This window comes from Oryzias latipes, chromosome 8 (assembly GCF_002234675.1).
Source record: "Oryzias latipes chromosome 8, ASM223467v1".
Taxonomy (NCBI): Eukaryota; Metazoa; Chordata; class Actinopteri; order Beloniformes; family Adrianichthyidae; genus Oryzias; species Oryzias latipes.
This window is the reverse complement of record NC_019866.2, coordinates 2,317,133-2,338,536: the sequence shown is the minus strand read 5'-3', so window position 1 is coordinate 2,338,536 and position 21,404 is coordinate 2,317,133. Positions and strand designations below refer to the sequence as shown.

The 21,404-nt window shown below is 44.7% G+C and overlaps 1 protein-coding gene across 2 annotated transcripts; it reads left to right on the top strand.

Moving 5' to 3' along the window:
• The first annotated feature begins 1,792 nt into the window (after positions 1-1,792).
• Positions 1,793-21,128, top strand: LOC101161809 (ras-related protein Rab-40C). Of its 2 annotated transcripts, XM_023957288.1 has the most exons (7): positions 1,793-1,928; positions 2,633-2,932; positions 11,495-11,555; positions 13,041-13,101; positions 13,191-13,268; positions 15,462-15,684; positions 17,936-21,128. In XM_023957288.1, exons 2-7 carry the CDS (start codon positions 2,791-2,793, stop codon positions 18,208-18,210), a joined length of 840 nt encoding a protein of 279 aa, XP_023813056.1. In that variant the 5' UTR covers positions 1,793-1,928; positions 2,633-2,790; the 3' UTR covers positions 18,211-21,128. The 2 variants fall into 2 exon arrangements, with proteins under 2 accessions (XP_023813056.1, XP_023813055.1); XM_023957287.1 differs by having other exon boundaries at positions 1,793-2,932.
• Positions 21,129-21,404: the final 276 nt, after the last annotated feature.

Genomic DNA, 21,404 nt, shown 5'->3' with positions numbered 1-21,404 from the left:
GCCAACACAGTTGCCTTTGGACATATGTGGTCATATTTAATGCTTTTTTTTACCCAGTAAAAACAATGAAATTCAGACTCCTCTTGATCAGAAGGTTCTGGTTCGATGGTTGCTTTTAAATGAGCCGTGGGTCGCTATAGTATAACAAAAAAAATAAGATTTCAATTTGCTCAAAAATTTAAACTCAAAAATGTTTTGAAATGCAAAAAGTTCGCCAGTAAAAAAGGTCAACTGAACAAAGCTTTGACTCTGTTTTTTGACTGATCAAGCAGCAAAATCTCAAGCTTGAATGTTACAGATAAGAAAATATATTATAATATTGACAAAATCTGCAGCCCTGACTGTGGGCTTTGCAGTACAAATTTGATCTCAGACTCACAAAGAAGAAATCATTTCATTTGCTTTGTTTATTATTATAATACTTATATCCACCACATGTGAGCGAGCCGCTCCAATCCCAGTCCTGGACTGGATGTCAGCAGCAGGGTGGAACCCGGCACCGTTTATGGGAGTTGGAGCCCAGAGATGCTCCAGATGCTCTTCCACATTTTCCTCCACGGATCAGGCAGCTGCTGTCGGTCCAGGTCTCCGTCTCCCTCATCCATTGTGAGTGGGGGGAGGCCAACATACACACAGCCCATCACTTCACATGACATTACATAGCATTATTAATGCAGCAGTTATGCAACAAGATGGCAGAGAGCCAAGAACTGCTTCAGGAGCCAGTGAGAATTGGAATGAAAAATTACCGGCATTGTTTTCTTTCAAAGCGTGTCCTTATGGTATGTAAAAAATGTTTAAACATGTATATATATATATATATATATATACACATACACACGGAATCAAGGTTAAGGGCCAACAGGCACATTTAAAATAAACTGAAACAATTTCATCACCTTGAAACAAATAAAGCATTTTTGTTACATTTGTCATTTAGACTAAAAAACAAAAAACAAAAAAATAACCTTCAACCTGGTCACGTTTTTGTGTAGTTACAATTAAACTTATAAACACGACTATGATGTTGGTCTTTTTTTTGTCTAATGTTTCTCAAGTATTTGTTCAAGAATTACAGTTGCTCTTGCACAAACATAAAAACAATTACCATTTAGAAAGAATGTCAGTTTAATTGTTTTTTGTGAGGTTACATGAATTTACATTTTAATAAACTGGAGAGAAAAAACAACCACCTGGGCGAATTTTCAACTGATTTAGTACAAAACTATTACTGAAAACCATCGCAACTTTCAGGAAAAACAGCTGCGACATCAAATATCTGTTCACTCAGTTATTACAAAACATGCATGCAAGATAGTGGAAGGACTGTACATTAATAATTAATACAGACGAGAGTTTCGCTTTTTGCGTGCTGCTGTGCCTTGTGATTTTTGTCAAGGAAAAAAGTGTACCTTGAGCTTGGCTCCAAAAAGGTGAAAACAAGATTTAACTGATACTTTCCTCTGTTATTAGATTTAAAAACACTGTTTCTCTTGCTATGCCAGCTGTTTTAGAGAATTGGATTATTGGTTTTCCCATCATGCTTTAGTGTAATCACGTTTAACCGCATATCTTTGCCTTTGTTCCTCTATCATTCAGTAAAGAATGGATCATCTTTGTTTTCCACATTTTCCTCGCCATCTGCGCATTGTTGACAACAGTCTGTGATGGACATTTTCGTTGACCAATCGCTGCAGCTTTTCCTTTCCCATCGAGTTTTCTGTCCAATCGAGTGACCGATGGGGCGGGGTTTGTGAGTGAGTGGGCGGGGACGGATTAAAGAGGTGGGAGCCGCGGATCTGTCAGCGGCAGTTCTGTAGTGCGGCGTAGAGGCGTCACGGCGTTGATTATGACAGAGAACTATGGAGAAAAATGGAAACGTCGCGGGCTGAGTTTACCCAGCACAGTGTCAGGGATTCAGACTGGACGTAAGAGCCTCACGGCCGCTCGGTTATCCTGAAGATTTTGGGGATATTATCGGACTAACAAAGCACAGATGTAACGGAAATCTTTGTCATCCTGAGAAAATTAAAGACTCGGGGGGGCCTGAATAATTTACTCCGACGTAGAAATTTAGCTCGCGAGGAGCGCTACGCTTCCTGTGACATTTCGTTAATGTTTTCCTATGTTTTCGTGTTGGAATAATCTGATAAAGCAGCATGTTTTATGGTTATATTCAGCGTGACAGTGTTTTCATGTTTTCGTTAGCACTTAGCTAACTTGCTAGCTTCCAGGCAGGGTTAGCTTTGTTGCTAAAATTGCACAAAAGCCTTTTAAGATGCGAACAAAAAGACACGTTTTCGATTTCTTTACAAAATAAATCAACCGAAAGCCCATGTCAATAAATATTTAATTAAAAAATAAGTTTTGTAACTATTTTTTTTAACTTGCGGTGGTTTTGTTGTCTTTAACGAGCAAAAAACTGTCTATAATCCTTTAGCTGAATCCGTTTTGCTCTTAAACTTTATTTGAATGTGGTTTGAATACAGTTCAGTAGGTCTGGATTTAAGGAGAGGTAGTGATAAATTACAGAATTGAAGAAACTATGGCCACCCTTTAAACCCAGCAGGAGAAAATGATTTCCCTTCAAGCTAGTCTCAGTTATCTGGCTCCCGCCTTGCTTTTCACGTAGGACACTCGTCAGAGACTTGAACGGTTGAGACGCACACAAAGAAAGTTCATGGCATAACAAGACATTGTTTTGGCTCCAACAAGAGGGACAAAGATATACGGGTGCACCACCCACGTTTCCAGCCGTTCATCTCCAGCCATCCTGGCTCAGAGGAGAGGATGGGCAGCCAGGGGAGCCCAGTGAAAAGCTACGACTACCTGCTCAAGTTCCTCCTGGTGGGAGACAGCGACGTGGGCAAAGGAGAGATCCTGGACAGCCTGCAGGATGGATCTGCAGAGTCCCCTTATGCCTACAGCAGCGGTGAGTCACAAAAGTCCTGAACATTCTGGGTTTATGCTCCAACAGAGAGCATTCTCATGCAAATGAGTGTGCAGTGTTTGGTTCATCTTAGTCACATTATTCTCCTTTTGTCTGGCTCAAAAACCACGTCTGCATGTTTTCACTTGGTAATCGTTCAGCAGCACTGTGGCAGAACCGTCCGTCTTTGCCGCCGCGTGCGCAGCGTCACACTCCCATCCCCTTTTAAGGGATTGTTAAAAGTGTAGCCAAACATCTTTAGGTTTGAGCGATTTTAACTTACATCCATAAGTTTACCGCCGCTGGAACGAAGGAGGCGTTTTCTGCCCGAATATTTCAATTCTATCACCTGAGGTTGAGGCTTTAATTAATACACAATCTTTTTTTGTTGTTGTTTATGCACTGCAGAACCTTCACTTCAGTTCTGTTGTTTTAATATTTCCATAAAGAGAGTTCACCTTTTACCAGAGCGTGAAACAATTGCTGTTTATTGATGAAAAGCCTTTACATTTACATATTTCTAATCAGAATATAAGCCTCTATTCTATGTAAATTGAACATTTTTAACATAAATTAAATGTAACAATCAGCGAATGATCCTGTAATGTAGATGTTCTTTTTTTCTGTTACTATTTCATCTACGTTTATGTTAACAGGTTTTATATTAATTGGCTAAATTATTATCAAACACAGAAGGTGAAACCAAATTTAGATCAATCAAAATAATATAAATCTCTTAAATGGCATAAACATTTTAATTTTCCTGGTAATAATAAACCACCAGCAGCTCTTCTGTAGCAGAGCACCTTTAGGTGCCGCTATGAATTCTGGGTAATTCACTCAGTGTCACTTTACTCAAACAACAACAATAGGGTGATCTGCCCCTTTCATAAAAGTGCTGCTTGTGTTCTGTGTTTGCTTCCTCCTTTCATTATGTTTTAGAATAATCTGTGTTTTTGTCATTAAAATGAATAAAAAAACTTCATGTACTTTAAAAAAAAAGGTCCTTTTTGGAAATTTATTGCAAAGTTTTGCATAAAAAATCTTTCAAACCGTCTTACAATCTTATTAATTAAACATTTTAGGGGATTTTAAAAATCATCACGCTTAAAATAACAAAAATCTGATCAATTAACTTGATCTTTAACATGAATCCACATCAATTTTGACCCGTCTGCAGCGCTTTGTGTGTAATTTTTTTTTCCTAGCAAATGTTACCATCTTTGCCTGATTCAGCTTCTACTATCTAACGTGGCAGCTTGTACAGATATTATTAGACTTTGATTTGACTTTTTTAGCTGCTTTTTTTTACCTTCTTGAGCTGAACCAAGGAAAAAGTTTGTCATGTTGTCAGTTCAGTCGTTAGAAATGGCGTCAACGCTTTTTCCGAAGCACAAATCGAGCGAGGCAGCGGGATGTTGAAGACAGCGTTAGCCCTCGACTTGTGGAGCAGAGTCCATGGTGGCGCTGGCCGTCCCAAACGGAGCAGCTTTCTGGCGGGTGGTGTTGCGTAACCACATGTGTACCTCAGCACTCAGGTGTTCCATGAACGGTTGAGATTCGCTTTGAGCCGAATCTCTGATGGAATCAGGACGATTCCTCCTGCTGGAGCAGAAGCAGCAGCAAACAGGAAAAGCAGCGGGAGGGAGGAGCAAGCTCTATTTTTAGATGCAGAAAGATTTCGACATGTTAGATTTTGACTTGATGCATCGTTTTCAGAACTCAGAGGATGGCTGTGCGTGTGTGGGGGGGTCTGAGCTGCTGTGATAAAGGCTTGAAAACGCACAGCAACACTCAGAAGAGAGAGATCTTCATGACAGGACAGGGATATTGATCAGATATTGATCAGCTTGCTTTAATGCACTTGTCCTGATGGTCAGCAGGGTTTCCAGCCGCTCTCCTTCCTGCTGTTTCCGCTGCAGCTGTGGAGCTTTCCTGCTCCTCTGTTTCATCTCTGACACCCCCAGGCGATGGTTTGATTCCGGCCGCTCATTTCAGCTCCTTTGCTGTTCCTGATAAGTTAGTTGTATCGCCTTCGCCCAACAACAAGTGGGTTAACTTTTGAAGGTACAGTTTATCTTCATGCTCTGTAAAATATCTGCAGCTGCTTTGAACTTTATTTGTTTTAATGTTGTTTTTTTAGTTTTGAATTTTATGTAGGAACCATTAAACAATGCTATAGATTTTAACCTGTAAAACTAAATAGGGGTGTAACGATACTTATACCATGGTCCGAGTGAATACTCTATTCTGATTGGCTGCTGGGTGTGCGTTAAAACCTGATAACCGCTCTGTGAAAAAAGAAGTTCCGGTCACCTAGCTTAAATGTTTTGTATCACTGCACCGGCTTCTTTAAAACAACCTTTAGCTTCATCATTTGGACAAAAACAAGCGGTAAGAGGTAGGCCTGCACAATATACCGCAAATTTATCGTTATCGCGACATTAAGCTGTGCAATATGCATACCGCAAAAGACGGCGAAAATCGCAATAAATGGTTACCTTAAATGTGCTAAAACAATCTCATGGCAGCTTGAAATATTGAACAAATGAAATAAATCCCTTTATGCATTTAACCAATCAGAAGGACCCGTTTACGTTGTTGATCAATCAGATGAGCCCTTTTATGTTTGATGTTTGCCTCCTACGTCGACGAGGGTCATTTGGAGTATAATTTTTAAATTGTTGCAGTGAACACGGAAATTATGTTTTTGGTTGTTTTGCTATTTGTTTATATACCGCAATTTATGTCCTTATCGCAATATTAATCACCAATATCGCATATCGCGAGTTTTCCTCATATCGTGCAGCCCTAGTAAGAGGTGAACTTTCTCTCTGAACTGATGCTTTATGCGTTTATTGCTTTTTAACGCACTTCGCGGAAGCAACCGTCCTCCGCTTCGCGTCGGGTGGGTCATGCTTCCACTGCGTGCTTTAAAAAGTAATTCCGCACACTTCGCCGGCCATTAACCCTTACACGAAGTTGAACCGAACCGTTTCGGTACGGCAGTTTCGGTTCGGTTCACTTCTGTACTGTTTCGGTACGTTTTCTCTTTTTTTTCCCCCGTATATACATTGTAACGACCCGACTGCTTTGTCACTCGTAGCGGGTAAACGAGAGGAGAGCTGCTAATGAACTAGCTGTTAATGAACTAGCTGCTAATGAACTAGCTGCTAATGAACTAACTGCTAATGAACTAGCTGCTAATGAACTAGCTGCTAATGAACTAGCTGCGTTGACCGTCCTTGCCTCGAACTCCACACACCATCAAACAGTCTCAGAGATAGAGTAGACGGAGAAACAGATAGCTCCATTTCCTTTCCGGCATTAAAATCCATTTATAATGATGACACACGAACAGTGTAACAACATGAACCTCACTTCTCTCTTCATAACTCTCTCAGTGATGGTGAAGTATTCAAGACACAAGATTTCCCAGGAGTCTTAGCGGCTATAGGCAGGGCTAACCCCCTGGTTGCCACAGTCTTAACTTTGCGCTGAGGCGGAAATAATGTTAGCTGTGAGTTTCCTCCGAGATGCTATTAGGTGACGGACAGTTAGCATGTCAACATATGGCTAATGCAGACGCCAGGCCAGAGATGAGGACCCCCCCTCCCCTATCTCCTTATGCTCTCCTGTGTGGGGGGGGGGGGGACACTTTGGCTTTGTTGTCAGCATCCATGAAGGGAAAAGACAATTAGATAAGTCAAACACTGTGTGTTGACATTGTCACACAAAGATAGCGTCTGCAACCGTAACACATCTACAACTAAATAATAATGAATAAACTAAATAAATCCATATCTGGACTAAAGTCTCATAGTTTTTGTCTGTTTAATGCAACTTTCTTTTATTTTGAAGGCTCTTCTGTTTCCTCACTGAGTCTTTCCTGCCAAAAAGAAATTTTCCAAAGTATATATTTGTTTTTTCTTCGAGCGACTCGATATACGTCAAGAGTCGGATGTGGCGGGGAGAATCTGGGAGTTTTCCCAAATAAAACGTCCTTCAGAGTCAGATTAGAAAATAAAATGGAAACATTTTTTTCTCATCTGTGGCCCGGTACCAATTGTTCCACGGACCGGTACCGGTCCACGGCCCAGGGGTTGAGGACCACTGCCATAGGGCTCAGTAGGTTCTGAAGATTGATGGATTGTTAACATTGATTTCTTTTTTTGGAAATTTAAAACTAAGATCAATGCCTGTCAGTGACACATTCGTATATTCCTATGAATGTGTTTTAAAAAGAAAACGGTCACATCACTAAATACGTTATAAAAGAATGAAAGGAATATATACAAAATTGGTTAAGTAAAACATTCCTTAACCGGATTTTGGTTGTGTAAAAGCTGTGTCAGAAAGAAGGAATAAAGATGCAGATTCCATTTTACTAGATGCTCACTCTTTCTTATGGGAAAATGGATAAATTGCAAATGTTGACCTACAGTTACTCCTCATAGGAGGTTTTCCTCAGCAGAATTCACTGAAGAACTTTTTTTTTTTTTGGATCAACACAACGTTCTGTTTTTAGCGACCCCCAAAGTCTTCTAAAAGATGCATCAGCTGGCAGAGCGAGCACTTATCTGACCAATCTCTGCTGAAGGCTGGTGCTGCTCGTTGGCACGAGGCCCCATGGAAGAGCAGCGGATGAACGGCTGGACAGCAGCTGCCGGTGGATGTGAAGGCTGACCACGATCATGCTCTGCAGACACTACCTTTCCTAGTGGTTCCCATCCTTTTGGCAAGCCGACCAAGTCTTTTTTTTTTTTTTTTTTGGCCAGCCTTCGGGACCCTGAATATTTCAAGAAGCCAGAATTAGGGCAGCATGTTTGTAGTGGATGCTGCCAAGTCAGGCTCTGATCTTTAGACGAGCTGTTTGCAGGGACTAATCTGCTGCATGTCGTCCGTCAGTTTGGGTGCTTCACCGCTTCCACAGAGATTTTGAAGAAGAAAACCTTTGGCGAAGCGTGTCTGTGTCGCAGATTCAGCGCGGTGAGTCGAGTTGGTTGGTGTTGTTTTGCTGGAGACAGTTTTTCTGATGAGTCACTCAAACATCTGAGCCTCACAGTGAAAAACATTCATGCTCAATGACAGAATGATGCACAGTGTTGTTACTGCCAAATCTCAAATTACACATTACAAACTGTATTTTGTAAGGCTGCCAACGCTTGTGCTTCTTCTGACGCTTCCAAACAAACCATGAACAAACAGTTCCATCCTCGTCTGAAAGGGTGGAGCGGTTCTGCGTTGGTTTATTTACGCTCCGACACCAAAAACAAAACAAACTAGGGTCCTCCAGTGAGGAGACCCCCATCTTAACTTTAAATTTAACCCTTGTACTATCTTAGATGACCCCACCCTTACATTGACGTGTTCTCCCTACCATGACAAAGGTGGATAAAGCTGGAAAGATTTCATGTAATCCATGGACACCAGTGAAGATCACAAATCATTGAAGAAAAAAGGTTCAGAGCACTGTCTAGTGGGTCTAGATGACCCAACTCCCAATGTTAAATTGCCTAGGATAGCACAAGGGTTACAGACCAAGTTCCCTCTTTCCCTTTCAAATTTGATTTGAACCGGGAAGTAGCCAAAGTTGTAGTTCCTCTAAAGACCACTGGTGGCAGGTTTACCCATTGACATCCTAGTAAATAAGTTTGATTTTTATATATTTAGAAGGTTTTAGTTTTTACAGAGACGGTCTGAATATTTTTCAGTCCTCAGGTTACTGTCAGATTTCTTCACTAACCTGGTTTCACAAACGTCACATGAACCAGAGAACCGGGAATTAAGAAAGTTAGCTTTTCCTCTCTGAGAAGACTTTATCACCGGGACTGAGGATCGTTATTTAGACGGCGATCCAATTTACAAATCAACAGTTCTAGGGTCAAACAGGCATTCTTCTTATGAAAGATATTATGTTTGAATGGTTGCTATGTGTTTGTTTTTTACTTGATGTAGGAAAAGAAACTACCCAAGTGCACCAGACACACCACCCCATTTGTGATCTATAGTATAACATTTTCAAAACTTACCAAACAAGCATTGAAAAAGTATTCAGGAACCAAACAAAATGGTCCAAAATGAAGGATTTAATGAAGCGGCACTTTTCCTTTTCCTCTCAGTTGAGGGGAACCGTCAGGTGACAGCAGGCCAGAAGTAAAGAAGCCAATTAAAAAGCAGAAAACCGCTTGGAAAGTTACTTTTCAGTGCATCTGCCAGAGCAGTGAGGCTCTTAAATCTCCTGCTCCATCACCGGCATCAGTGAGATGTTCCTCAGGGATCTGATCAGCACAGCACTGCATTGTTTTGCTGCAGCAACACAACACCAACTGTTCCCCACTCGTCCTACAGTTTCCACGTCATCTATACAGATGTGACAGCAACGTTGTTGAAGGCAGTCATGATTCCAGGACAAAAGCGTCAGTCCACAGTCTTATAACGCACGTTTAGATTGATCCGTTTTGTCTCCATTTTAAAGGTTTTACTTCATGTCAGAAAAGCACAAAAGAAAGAATCCTTTTGGATAAAGTTTTCTGATTGCTCAACAGTAGGATTTCTTCTTTAAATAAAGACACCACAAATTGTAATCTAATAATTTTGCAAGTTTAGCAGAGATCCTTAATTTTTAATAAACTGCACTTGTCAAAAGCCTTGTTTTTGGCCCTTCTGATGCACCATACTTTTTGTAGCACTTCTTTAATTGACTGCAGCAAATATTTCAGAAATGAATTTCCATTTCATGTCTGTAAAAACACCAACACCCCAAAATAATTTGCTTTCTTTCTGCAATCCAAACATATCCAATGTTATGAAAGTAAACTGGATTCTTGGACACTGCATACATAAACCCAAAGCTCTGAACCTTCTCAGAACAAAGCGGACATATCTGAAGGCCTCAGCAGTTTCCAGTGAAGACGTGGAGATGTTGAAACACTATCGATTATCTGGGGTTTCTAAGTGAGCTTTGGCAGAGAAGAAAGGAAGCATTTGTTAGGCAGCGCTGCAATTCCATTAGCCCAGCCTGAGCTCAGCACTTTCCTGTGCAGCGAAAACGCGTCTAACTAATGCTGTTGGCCAGCAGCTGCTAACCATCAGACCACCACTCTGTACTTTGTGTTTGTTTGCAGAGTCTCTGCAATCAGAGCTGCAGTGAGAAGCTGATGTGTCGGGAGGGTTTGAGGGTCTGTTTAAGAGAAAAGGGGCCTTTCAAAAGAAGGCAAAATGCTGCATTCACTGTTGGGGACATCAATGAGGCGTCTTTGGACTCTCAGCAGCGGTTGCTCCGTAGTTCACCTTTTGGTTCTTCAGGAACAAGCCTGGACGGCGGTGCAGGTGACAGGTGTGGCAGTCAAACCGGTTTAGTTAGGGATCAGATCATCACCTGAGGCGCAGCTCTGCTCCTGTTCTCATGGTTCAACAACAAACACAAGTGAAAGTTTCCTGTAAATACATAGGACGTCTTGTCTCCATCATTCTGCTGCTGCGGCTGTGAGATCCAGTCATTGTTTGGTCCTTCCTCTGAGTTTGTGGTTTGGAAGACCTCTGAACGGTCAAATGTGAGCTTTTGGTGGTTTTTACTCCTTTTAAAATATGCCTCCACATACAGTGTCAACGTGGGAGCAGATGGAGGTCGACTGCTGCTCTCCCACTCCAGTCTCCCTCCAAACGTTTTGGAAGCATTCAATTTAGGAATTTGGAAATAATAAAAAGTCTTGAATTTTGATATAAAGCCTTAAAAATTGTGCTGTTTGAAATGTCTCCTTTTCACGTGTTTTGTCTAAAATAAAATATTTCAAACATGATCTTGATCAAATAATGCAAATTAACAGCCACAGAACCACTTGCTATGTACCAGGCCTGCACAATATACCGCTAATTTATCGTTATCGCAATATCCAGCTCTGCAATACGCATATCGCAAAAGACGGCGAGAATTGCAATAAATCGTAGACCTTAAATGTGTTAAAACAATCTTAGGGCAGCTGGAAGTATTTAATGAATCAAATAAATCCTTTTATGCATTTGACCAATCGGATGGAAGGCTTCACGTTGTTGACCAATCGGACGGAGGCCTTTAATGTTAGATGTTTTGTCACCTATGTCGACGAGGGTCATTTGGAGAATAATTTTTAAACTGTTGCATTGAAATTGTTGGAATGGTAATTTTAGTTATTTTACGATTTGTTTATATACCGCAAATTATATCGTTATTGCAATATTAATCTGTAATATCGCATATCGCGAGTTTTCCTCATATCGTGCAACTCTACTATGTCTGGAGAATGCCCTCCAATGGTTTAAAAAAAAGGAGAAAAAGAAGACAAGAAGCTACTCTTTTGGTCATAAAGTGGGAATCAATGAATAAAATGGGAAATGGGCTGAGAAATTGGTCTATAATGTTTGAAATGCACGGCCTTAGAAAAGTCTTAAACTGAACTTGAAGAAACTCATAGGAGCCCTGATGTTTAAAGACGTTTTTTCCAGAAGGTGTGTTTTTGTGCAGCACCTTCACTCTGCCGCCCTAAAGGATCTGTTCCTCTTCATCGTTCCTCTCTTCCCATGCAGGCATCGACTACAAAACCACCACCATCCTCTTGGACGGCAGGAGAGTGAAGCTGGAGCTGTGGTAAGAAACAAGGCCTTCATCAGAGCCTCCAGAAGTGAAGGAAAACACTTGGAGATGAATGTGGGAAATGGAGCATGAGTACGTTTGGTCTTAAAGGAGAAGCGTCTCTGGAGAACTCTTGGACCGAGGACAGTTTTTCCACAAAGCGCCAATGAGAAGATGCATCGGCATTGCTTTGCAGTAACATCACACACGCTACATTCCAGCTCTGCCGAATCTCATCGTTTTAAATAACACCAGGAATCTGGAGCTGACACTCGGGTCATAATTACAGCTTCTTTCCGCCATAATTAACCTGCTGCTGCTGCACAGGATCTCATTGTTGCGGCAGTCGGCATTGGTCCTTTGTGAAGCTGCAGCAGTTGAAGTTCTGGCGCTCTGCAGGACTAGGCGAGGTCTGTTTGGAGGAAGGCCAAGGAATGTGGCTCCTCTGGGGGAAAACCGACGCCTCGTATTCCCTGTGGAGAACGTCGAGTGTCGGACAACCTCAATCTTCAGTGGTTCAAAAGGGTTCAGTCCGAGGAGCAGAAACCGCTGATGCCTGAGTCCTCGGACAGACAGTGAGGGATCATTCCCAATGCCCATAAACCTAAAAGGTCATAAAAGACAAAAAAAGAAGTACTTTTCTTTTTTTTTGACATACCAGTGACTCCGCCCTCTAACGATATTGCGATTGCCAAACGACATTCGTATTTATGGAGTGGACATGGAAATTTTCACATATCGTCCAAACACAAACTCTATTTATTTATTTATTTATTTTTTTACCAACTTTCAGCAGTTTTCCCTGGTTACCTCACCAAGATGGCCGACCTTAACGAACCGTTCTGACTCTGCACTAAACCACATGAGTAGAGAGTTTAAATCTGATCACGAGGCTGTGAAAAACATCAACACTAGTTACTGAAGACATTTTCTAACTGAAGCAGAAACATAAAATCTGAATTTTGCCACAAACATGAAAAAAACCAGGCGGTTGTTGTGAATCCATCATTTTTCTAGTTGCTGCTTTTAAGTTTTTAATGTCTAAAGTAAAGTAAATGCTCTCCATTGTTCTCCTTATCTTAATAAATCAATCAAACTTTTTGTGTAAACATTGCAGCAAAAAGTGCTTCACTGTATATCCAATATCCCCCCACACACACAAAAACACACAATAGTTTGTGTACTCAGAGAGCAAAAAAAAAATCGAGTTTAAAAAAATAATATTTGAATGAATAGAAAGAAAAACCCACCCATGAAATATAATGATGAATCCTAACTATGCGGATTAAATTGAAGTGTTTTTGTGATTTCATTTTTTATTTAGCTTTGATTAATCTGCAGCAGGAAGGAGTCCCGGCTCCAAGTTCTGCGGTGTTTTTCAGAATAAAAGCTGTGTTTTTGAGCTAAAGTAAGATCCTCATCACGGAACCCATGTTGGAAAAGCTGGCGCTGACGTTTGAGCCCCGTCCCGTGATTTAAACCGCCCGCTGCTCTCTGCAGGGACACGTCTGGTCAGGGGAGGTTCTGCACCATCTTTCGCTCGTACTCCCGTGGGGCGCAGGTGAGGAGGAGCCGCAGAGGAGAGGAAGAATCTGACAAATGGAGCGTTCCCGTGGTAACGGGAGAGTTTTGTGCTTGTTTGTTTTTTAGGGGATCCTCCTGGTTTATGACATCACCAACCGCTGGTCGTTTGACGGCATTGACAGGTGGATCAGAGAGATCGATGAGGTGAGAGAGAGCAAGAGGCAATCTGTTACGGACTTTTTGTTTGAATTCAGAAAACAATCTTTTTTAAAGCCGGATTGATTGACTGACAGATTTTTCTTATCACAAGTACAAAGAAATTTAAAAATGTGCTTCCTGGTTTGTGCAAAACTCGCACACTAAAACAACAATTAGCCGTTAGAAATGTTATGACTAAAAAAGATACATAAAAACGACATTATTCAGTCACCAAAAACAGGAGATTCAAATGAAGTTATTGCCAAATGTAAGTCATCGAAAAATCAGAATCCTCAATAGGTGTTAAAATTGTTAAAGCCTGAGGGGAAAAAATATATATATATATATATATATAGAGAGACAGACAGAAAGAAAACACTACATGACCACATTCCTGCGAATTTAAAAACATCCATCGCTGCTCCATTCAAGGAACATGCTTAGCTTGACTGTAAGCTCTACTTTTTTCTATGTGTGGCTTACATTTGAACCCTAAATAGCGTTGTTACAATCCATTTTGTTCAGACTTTTATTCAGAAAGGTACTCATCAATAACAGAAAACGCATTCCTTTAACTTGTAGTTTAAAGTTCTGATTGTCCTCCTGAGATGAAGAACCGAACCAGGATCAGAGGAACCGAGGTTCTCTGCTTCACAGAGATGATCTGCTCAAACGTCCTTCCGTCTGCAGGAGGTTCCAGCGCCTTCCGCTGCGTCACGTCAGAGTGACAGAAGGCCGTCTCATGGATGCATGTGGAAACGGTGCACAGTAGTGTGTGTGTGTGTGTGTGCGTGCGTGCGTGCGTGCGTGCGTGCACACTCCACGTCCTTCCTGCTGACGTGGAAACGGAGAGCACGTCCGCTTTGTGTGTGTCGGCGTCCATGTGGGGTATTTTCAGCTTGTGGAATTTGGGTTTTACTCTGTCCTTTCCTGCTCCACCTCTAGAGAAGTACGGCACGGATTTGTGGAAAAAAAAAACATTCGGAGCATTTTTATTTGTCACTTTCATGTTGGCCTGAGTCCTCGTGTCGTCGTTTCTCAGTAGTTGTTCCAGAAGGTGATGAAACGCCCACTTTCAGTTCAGCGATTGAACTTCATCCCATGAATACCTGTTATTTGATCTTCATCCGTTCATTTTCTAAACCCGTTTTTGTCCCTTTCGGGGTCACGGGGCTGCCGGAGCCCAACCCAAACTGGCGACCATAGACAGGGCGCCAGTCTCACACAGGGACACAATCACACACCCATACACACTCGCAATAACACCTATGGACGATTTCGAGAAAGCAATGAACCTATGAACCACACATGCACCGGACACAGAAAGGCTCTGGTGATTCTGTGTCAGGCCTCCCAGCCGGGACTCGAACTGGGACCTTCTTGCTTTGAGGCAGGAGCGCTGCTCCCCGCCCCCTTATTTGATCATCTGCCTCAGAATTTAACCCTTCCAGGAGGCAACAAGAACCCTGACTGTGACCGCCTCCATTTTTCCATCTCATCCCAAACTAGCTCATGACCTGAAGAAGACAGAAGGAAAAACGTTTTCCACACAAACATCATTTCGCCATTAGCAGGATGATTTCAAAATAAGTTTAAATAAAACAAACGATTAAAGTAGAAGTCCAGAATTTGATTAATTAATTTAATTAATCCAGAATTTAAGTAAAAAAAAAAAAGCTGTCAATTTTTACAGTGCTGGGATGTGTAAACATGTTTTCCAGTTTTCTGTTAGGAATACGACTCTATCGGGCTCAAACATGGGATTCAGGTGTAATTTACTGAAACTACATCACTTTAGGAAAGTGTCAGGACGTCTCGGCCATCACTTCCTTCAAAGAAGTCTTTGGACCCTGAGCTTTGGAGCCTCTGATGCTTCAGGGAAACGTCCGTCCAGCGGGTTGGCGGGCGCCGCGGCTCCGTGCTCTTAAAGCAGCTGCTTCCTGGAATGATCAGGGTTCCTCTGGAAGTTTAGATGATCACTGAAGCTGCAGCTGCTTGGGTGGAGGAGGTGCTGCCTCCAGCAGAGGAGCAAGGATGATGAGCAGCGACGGAAGCGAAGGAGGAAGGCGGTCCTCATGCTTCTTCCGTTGTCAGGGGGCGGGGTCAGATCGGCCTGCGGCTTGTTAGGGTTAAACTTCAGGAACTCGTGCGGCCGCTGTCAAACACAGCTTCAACGGTACTGTGTGTTCTTTTTCCCAGCATGCTCCAGGTGTGCCTCGGATCCTGGTCGGTAACCGCCTCCATCTGGCCTTCAAACGTCAAGTCCCCACCGAGCAGGCGAGGGCGTACGCCGAGAAGAACGGCATGACCTTCTTCGAGGTGAGCCCCCTGTGCAACTTCAACGTCATCGAGTCCTTCACGGAGCTTTCGCGCATCGTCCTGATGAGGCACGGCATGGAGAAGTTCTGGAGGCCCAACAGAGGTGGGTGCTGGGCGGGCTGGTGGGGGCGCGGGATGCCAGTCGACCCGGGTTTGGGTCGGGTTCATTCTAAATGAAAGTTGTGGGCGGTGCCGGTTTCATCAGGGCTCCCGCCTGTAAAGCTTCCTTCCTAATCTGTCATGTTTTTAAAGACTAAAAGGCGTTTTTGGTGTTTTTAACATGTTCTTGTTGCATTTTTGCACCTAAGACTGCATTTCTGAGTATTTCTTTAATCAAATTGTTGTGAATCAGGAGCAGATGAAAAAACACGGTTGGAAAAAAGCTTACTTGTGACGTAGAAAATACGCTGGGCGGGGCATAAACGCCCTGCTCTGCTCCATTCTGATGCATCCACTGTCAGACTAACAGATGCGTGAACGTCTTTGTTTTCCCCGTCTGAGCTGGAATCTGGATCGAAACTGTTCAGCGTGTAAACAGAGAGCTCTCAGTACCCTAGAGGGGAAAGGGTATTGCTCCGCCGACAACTCTGAGCTGAATTTTTAATGAATTATGCTGCTCTGCAGAAACTATGTCCAAGAAAACAACACAGGGTTTTTACTTATTTTGCTAAAAGCAGCATCATCATAATTAAAATGGATCGGAGTGAAACTATAAAGAAAAACTGGAAGTTTGGAGTCCGGTGAACGACCAAAGCAGACAATGTTGTTGCGTCTTTAGAGAGCCTCTCTAAGGTCAAAGGAGAAAAGAATTCACAGGAAGCAGAACCATAAACCTGTTTTGAGTCAAAAAGTGATGAAAGTATGAAACGATTTTTAAGGAGCTTCAAATGACTCGATCTTAAGAGCCTGCCTGAGCGTTTCTAGGACTGACTTCAGTGACCGGAGAAGAAACGACGGATCGTTGGTGGATGAGAGCCTTCCTGTAAACGTCTGAGCGCGGCGGCTGCATTGACCAGACGCCGCCCGCTGCAGGAATTCAGAAGGACAGCGCGTCACAGAGTTGTTGCTTCAGTTACAAATTCTGGAAAAAAAGTCTTTGTTTCTAAGCGAGTCGATCAGAAAAGGGTTGAGTTTTAGCATCAGCTGCACACCTCCAGTGATTCCCTTAAAAGGTTTGATTGAAAGAAGAAGAGTTTGAGTCGCTTCTGCTGACATGTGAGAGGGAAGAGCTGTTTTCTAATTAAACAGCAAAGGACGAAGATGCTCAGAAAGTTCCATCTTTGTTTGTTTGTTTGTCCCAAAGCGGCTAAGGTTGTGAGGGTCAAACAGCTTTTTCTCCGGTGGGGCCCTGCGTTGGGTTCTCCCGGCGCGGCGGGGGGGCTGCTCTCCTGGTTGGGCTGGGGCGGCGCCCTCTTTCCCTCCGTGCCTCCCTGCTCTCTGGCTCTGGGGGCCTTGCGGCGGCCCTGCTGGCCCTGGCCTGGGTGGCGGGCTTGGTCGCCCGGGCGGCGGTTGTTCCCTGCCGGTTCCCGTGTGGCGTTGGGGGGATTCCGGCTGCCGCTGCTGGTGCGGTGGGGGTCTTGGGGTGGGGATGGCTGGGCACTCTCCCTCCTTCTTTTCACGTTCCACCATCCATTTTAGAAGAACATAAACACTCACCTGAGCACAGGTGTTAGCTCAACAGACTGAATGACTGAAATATTTCACACTAGTTGGTTTTAAGGCATAAGTATGCGTGTGAACACTATCTGTTTTGTGTACATGTCGACAGGTGGACATTTTTGCAACTAACAGGTGTGTTTATAACATTTGAGTGTGTGTGTGGACAGGCTCCGCCCTTTTTTTTTTGTTGTTTTTTTTTTCATTTGAACCTTACCATAATGATTAACAACCAGTAAACTTGTTGCTTTATGCTGCTTCATGGTCTTATCCCCCTTCCCCTCCTATTATCACCCCCTACCCCCCCCTCTCTCTAACATCCCTCTCTCTTCTTCCCCTCTTTCCTTTTCCGTCCGGTCCAACACCAAAGATTTTCAGACATGTTTGAAATTAATAAAGTTTGGCCTCAATTACAAAAGGGGTTTATTCAGACATACCTTTGGTTTGTCTGAAGATTAATAACCCCTCTTGTTAAAGTAAAATATGTCCAACCCAAGAGGCCCTCAGCTCTCATCTGTCTGCCTAGCTGTTGGACAGGACAAGTTAAAAAAAAAAAAAAAAAAAAAAAAAAAAAAACAGCTTTTTTTGGGGGGTGGGGGGTGAGGCCTGTCTTCCACTGACCCCAACGCCGAGTTTTTCAGACCTTCTGCCGCTCCGGTCTCTGCATTCCTGATCTGGCTCTCCTCTCTGCCCCCCAGTGTTCAGCCTGCAGGACCTCTGCTGCCGGGCCATCGTCTCGTGCACGCCCGTCCACCTCATCGACAAGCTGCCGCTCCCCGTCGCCATCAAGTCCCACCTCAAGTCCTTCTCCATGGCCAACGGCATGAACGCCGTCATGATGCACGGACGCTCTTACTCGCTGGCCAACCCGGCCGGCGGCTCCAAGGGCAACAGCCTGAAGCGCTCCAAGTCCATCCGTCCGCCCCAGAGCCCGCCGCAGAACTGCACCCGCAGCAACTGCAAGATCTCCTAATGCGCCATAGCGACAGGGTGAAGGGGGAGGGGTTTAAGCCAAGGGGGTGGTCCTGACTCCTCCTGAAAGCACATGGACAGGAGCGGGTGGAGAGGGGCACTACGCCTGATTTTCACTACATCTGGGAGAAGTAGAGGTCAGCTGTACGTCAGCCGCTGCTCCTCCCCCTCATTTCAGATTTACAGACCGATAAGCTACGACAGAAACTCTGAGCCGCGGCGTTTGCACCTGTGAGCCGCGGCGTTTGCACCTGTGAGCCGCGGCGTTTGCACCTGTGAGCGACCTGACCACGCAGCCCCGTCCCGCTGTGCCTTCACGTTCCTTCCAGCTCAGCGTCATTTCAGAGTGAAACGCTCCGCGGAGCTGCACACTTGCTTGGGGGAAAGGCAGAGATGCCCGTTGCCATGGAAACCCTGCAAAAAATAGTCTTTCTATTTGAGGTGCCCTCATCTTTTCTGAACTTTAATTGAATTCCACACGCCGTCAGCGGAGGTGAGCGCCGATCGGCCGGGCCTCTGTGGTTTTCAAAGGTCAGTCTGCAGTTTGCACGCAGGAATTCTGGGAACGCCTCAGCCGCTCCCGCGTGTCGGACAATCTTCTGCTGCAGATGAATTATTTGGTGCTGCGGGGGGGGGCTTGCGGCTCCAAATAGACTCATCTGTCTTTGTTTGGATGAATAAGTGATGTGCTTTTCCTTTGCTTTTCATCTGTCAGGTTATTTACCCACAATGCACCTGTGTGTTCCAAAGCACGATGAGCCTGAAAGATTTCCGTTTGTATAAATCCCTGAGAACATTTCTTAGTTTGGTTTAAGGAAGAGGACGCTCCTCCTGCAGAACCGGCAGCTTAACTCGACCTTTGACGCTTTTCTGATGCCAAACAAGCCGCCGCCGCTCGATTACCTGCATCTATGATCTACCTGCAGTTACTGCCCCTCCCCCCCAGCATTCACGCCATCGTCTGACTGCGCCCCGGATCTCCCCGGAGACCAACTGCAGCTCCGCTCTGCCTCTGATCTGCTCCTCCGCGTGCCGTCCCATGATTCATAGCTGCTGAATAATAGATGCTTCTTTCATGGACCTCCGTAGGGTTTCATCTTCATCTCTACTGGCTGCTCTTTCATCCTCCTCCTCTCACTGCCGTCTTTTCCTGTTTGTTTGTAAAAACGTCACGCTTCTTTCCTTTCCCTACGTGTTTGTTTCTCCTCAGATGGAAACATCTGAGTCGTTGTTTTCGTTTTTTTTTCTGGACTCTGCATTTCATTCCTCCATAAAGCAGCTGCTGTGATCCTCTTCCTCGGGGATCTCGTGTTCAGACTTAATCACTTTAAATAACTCAGAGATCAAATTATCAAGTCCTTCTGTTTTGGTTAGCTTTCTTAAATCGACGGCGGAAACGTTTCTCACAGATTTCTAGGAAAAACCTGAAAAATGGATTCAGTTTCACGTGGGGATGGAAATTCCCTAAAGATGATGATTTTCATTCCAGATTTTTTGCAAACTATATATGAAAGTGAGTTTTTTTTTAAAATACCGTCATTCATGTAAGATAACCTAAAACGCCAGATGCCATCTTTTCACTGTTTTAGTCGTACAACAGCGCCGTGCTCGAGTTAGAGCTCAACCTGACACGTTACCAGACGGTTCAGGATAAGGGTTCCTGCAGAATCCCTCCTCTTCATCGTCTTCCGCTTCATCTCTGTCAGATCCCAGCAAGGCTGAGCAATCAGAAGCTGAAAGCTGACAGTGTTCTTCTGATGTCAAAGAGGAAGGCGACAGAGGCGCTGCCGCTCAGCTTCATCTGTCATGAAGCTCTCTGGAGTCTGACCTGCCATGGCGGCAGCGCTACAGCCCAAGCCGTGAAACTCCTGCAGCCGAAGGGCGCCTCCTGCAGCCAAGGGTCGCCTCCTGCAGCTGCGGGTCGCCTCCCGCAGCCGCAGGTCGCCTCCCGCAGCCGCGGGTCGCCTCCCGCAGCCGCGGGTCGCATCCCGCAGCCGAGGGTCGCATCCCGCAGCCGAGGGTCGCATCCCGCAGCCGAGGGTCGCCTCCCGCAGCCACGGGTCGCATCCCGCAGCCGAGGGTCGCATCCCGCAGCCGAGGGTCGCATCCCGCAGCCGAGGGTCGCATCCCGCAGCCGAGGGTCGCCTCCCGCAGCCAAGGGTCGCCTCCCGCAGCCGCGGGTCGCCTCCCGCAGCCGCGGGTCGCATCCCGCAGCCGAGGGTCGCATCCCGCAGCCGAGGGTCGCATCCCGCAGCCGAGGGTCGCCTCCCGCAGCCACGGGTCGCATCCCGCAGCCGAGGGTCGCATCCCGCAGCCGAGGGTCGCATCCCGCAGCCGAGGGTCGCATCCCGCAGCCGAGGGTCGCCTCCCGCAGCCAAGGGTCGCCTCCTGCAGCCAAGGGTCGCCTCCTGCAGCCGCGGGTCGCCTCCCGCAGCCGCAGGTCGCCTCCCGCAGCCAAAGGTCGCCTCCCGCAGCCGCAGGTCGCCTCCCGCAGCCAAAGGTCGCCTCCCGCAGCCGCGGGTCGCCTCCTGCAGCCGCAGGTCACCTCCTGCGGCCAAAGGTCGCCTCCCGCAGCTGAAGCTCGTCTTCTTTTTAGAACAACAGTCCTAATTGCAAACAGTGTTCAGTGAAGAAGCAGCTACCAGCTTCACTTCTTCTTTCTTCTGCTTCATTAGTTGATTTTCTCCCAAATTTAAGAAACACTAAACTTTGAACAGGATTCTGGGAATTTTGACCTCTGAATTTGCCTCTTCGTTGAAGCGACTTCTTTGACACTAATCCTGTTTCTCCTTTGGTTGAAGCTGCTGAATGATCTGATGTGCGTGTGTGCGTGCGCACGTTAGTGTTCTTTTTTAAATTATTGATTGTAAAGTTGATGGTGATGAAGAGACTTTTTCACAATAAAAGTATTGAATGTTACAGTCTGCGGCGCCCACGTCTTTTGTGTCACAAACGTCAAAGTCAATAAAAACCTCTGATAAAGTTTTGTTTGACAATGCTGCCCCCTGCTGGTCCCATTTCTGCCCGGCATCCTAAGTATGACTAGAATCCGTTTCATTAAAACATAGAAAAATGTGGACAAATATAAAATACAAAATATAATGTGTATAAAAATACACATGAGATAAGTGTCTGTCCTGGCTAAATCCACGTGGAACATAAGATTAAAAATCTGAATTTTAAAACCTTTATTTA

Bases quoted from the DNA above. Each gene is read 5' to 3' on its own strand.
- LOC101161809 (XM_023957288.1), top strand. From the start codon at position 2,791: ATGGGCAGCCAGGGGAGCCCAGTGAAAAGCTACGACTACCTGCTCAAG. The intron at 2,933-11,494 runs GTGAGTCACAAA...CTTCCCATGCAG, and splicing joins CCCTTATGCCTACAGCAGCG to GCATCGACTACAAAACCACC. The intron at 15,685-17,935 runs GTGGGTGCTGGG...TCTGCCCCCCAG, and splicing joins GTTCTGGAGGCCCAACAGAG to TGTTCAGCCTGCAGGACCTC.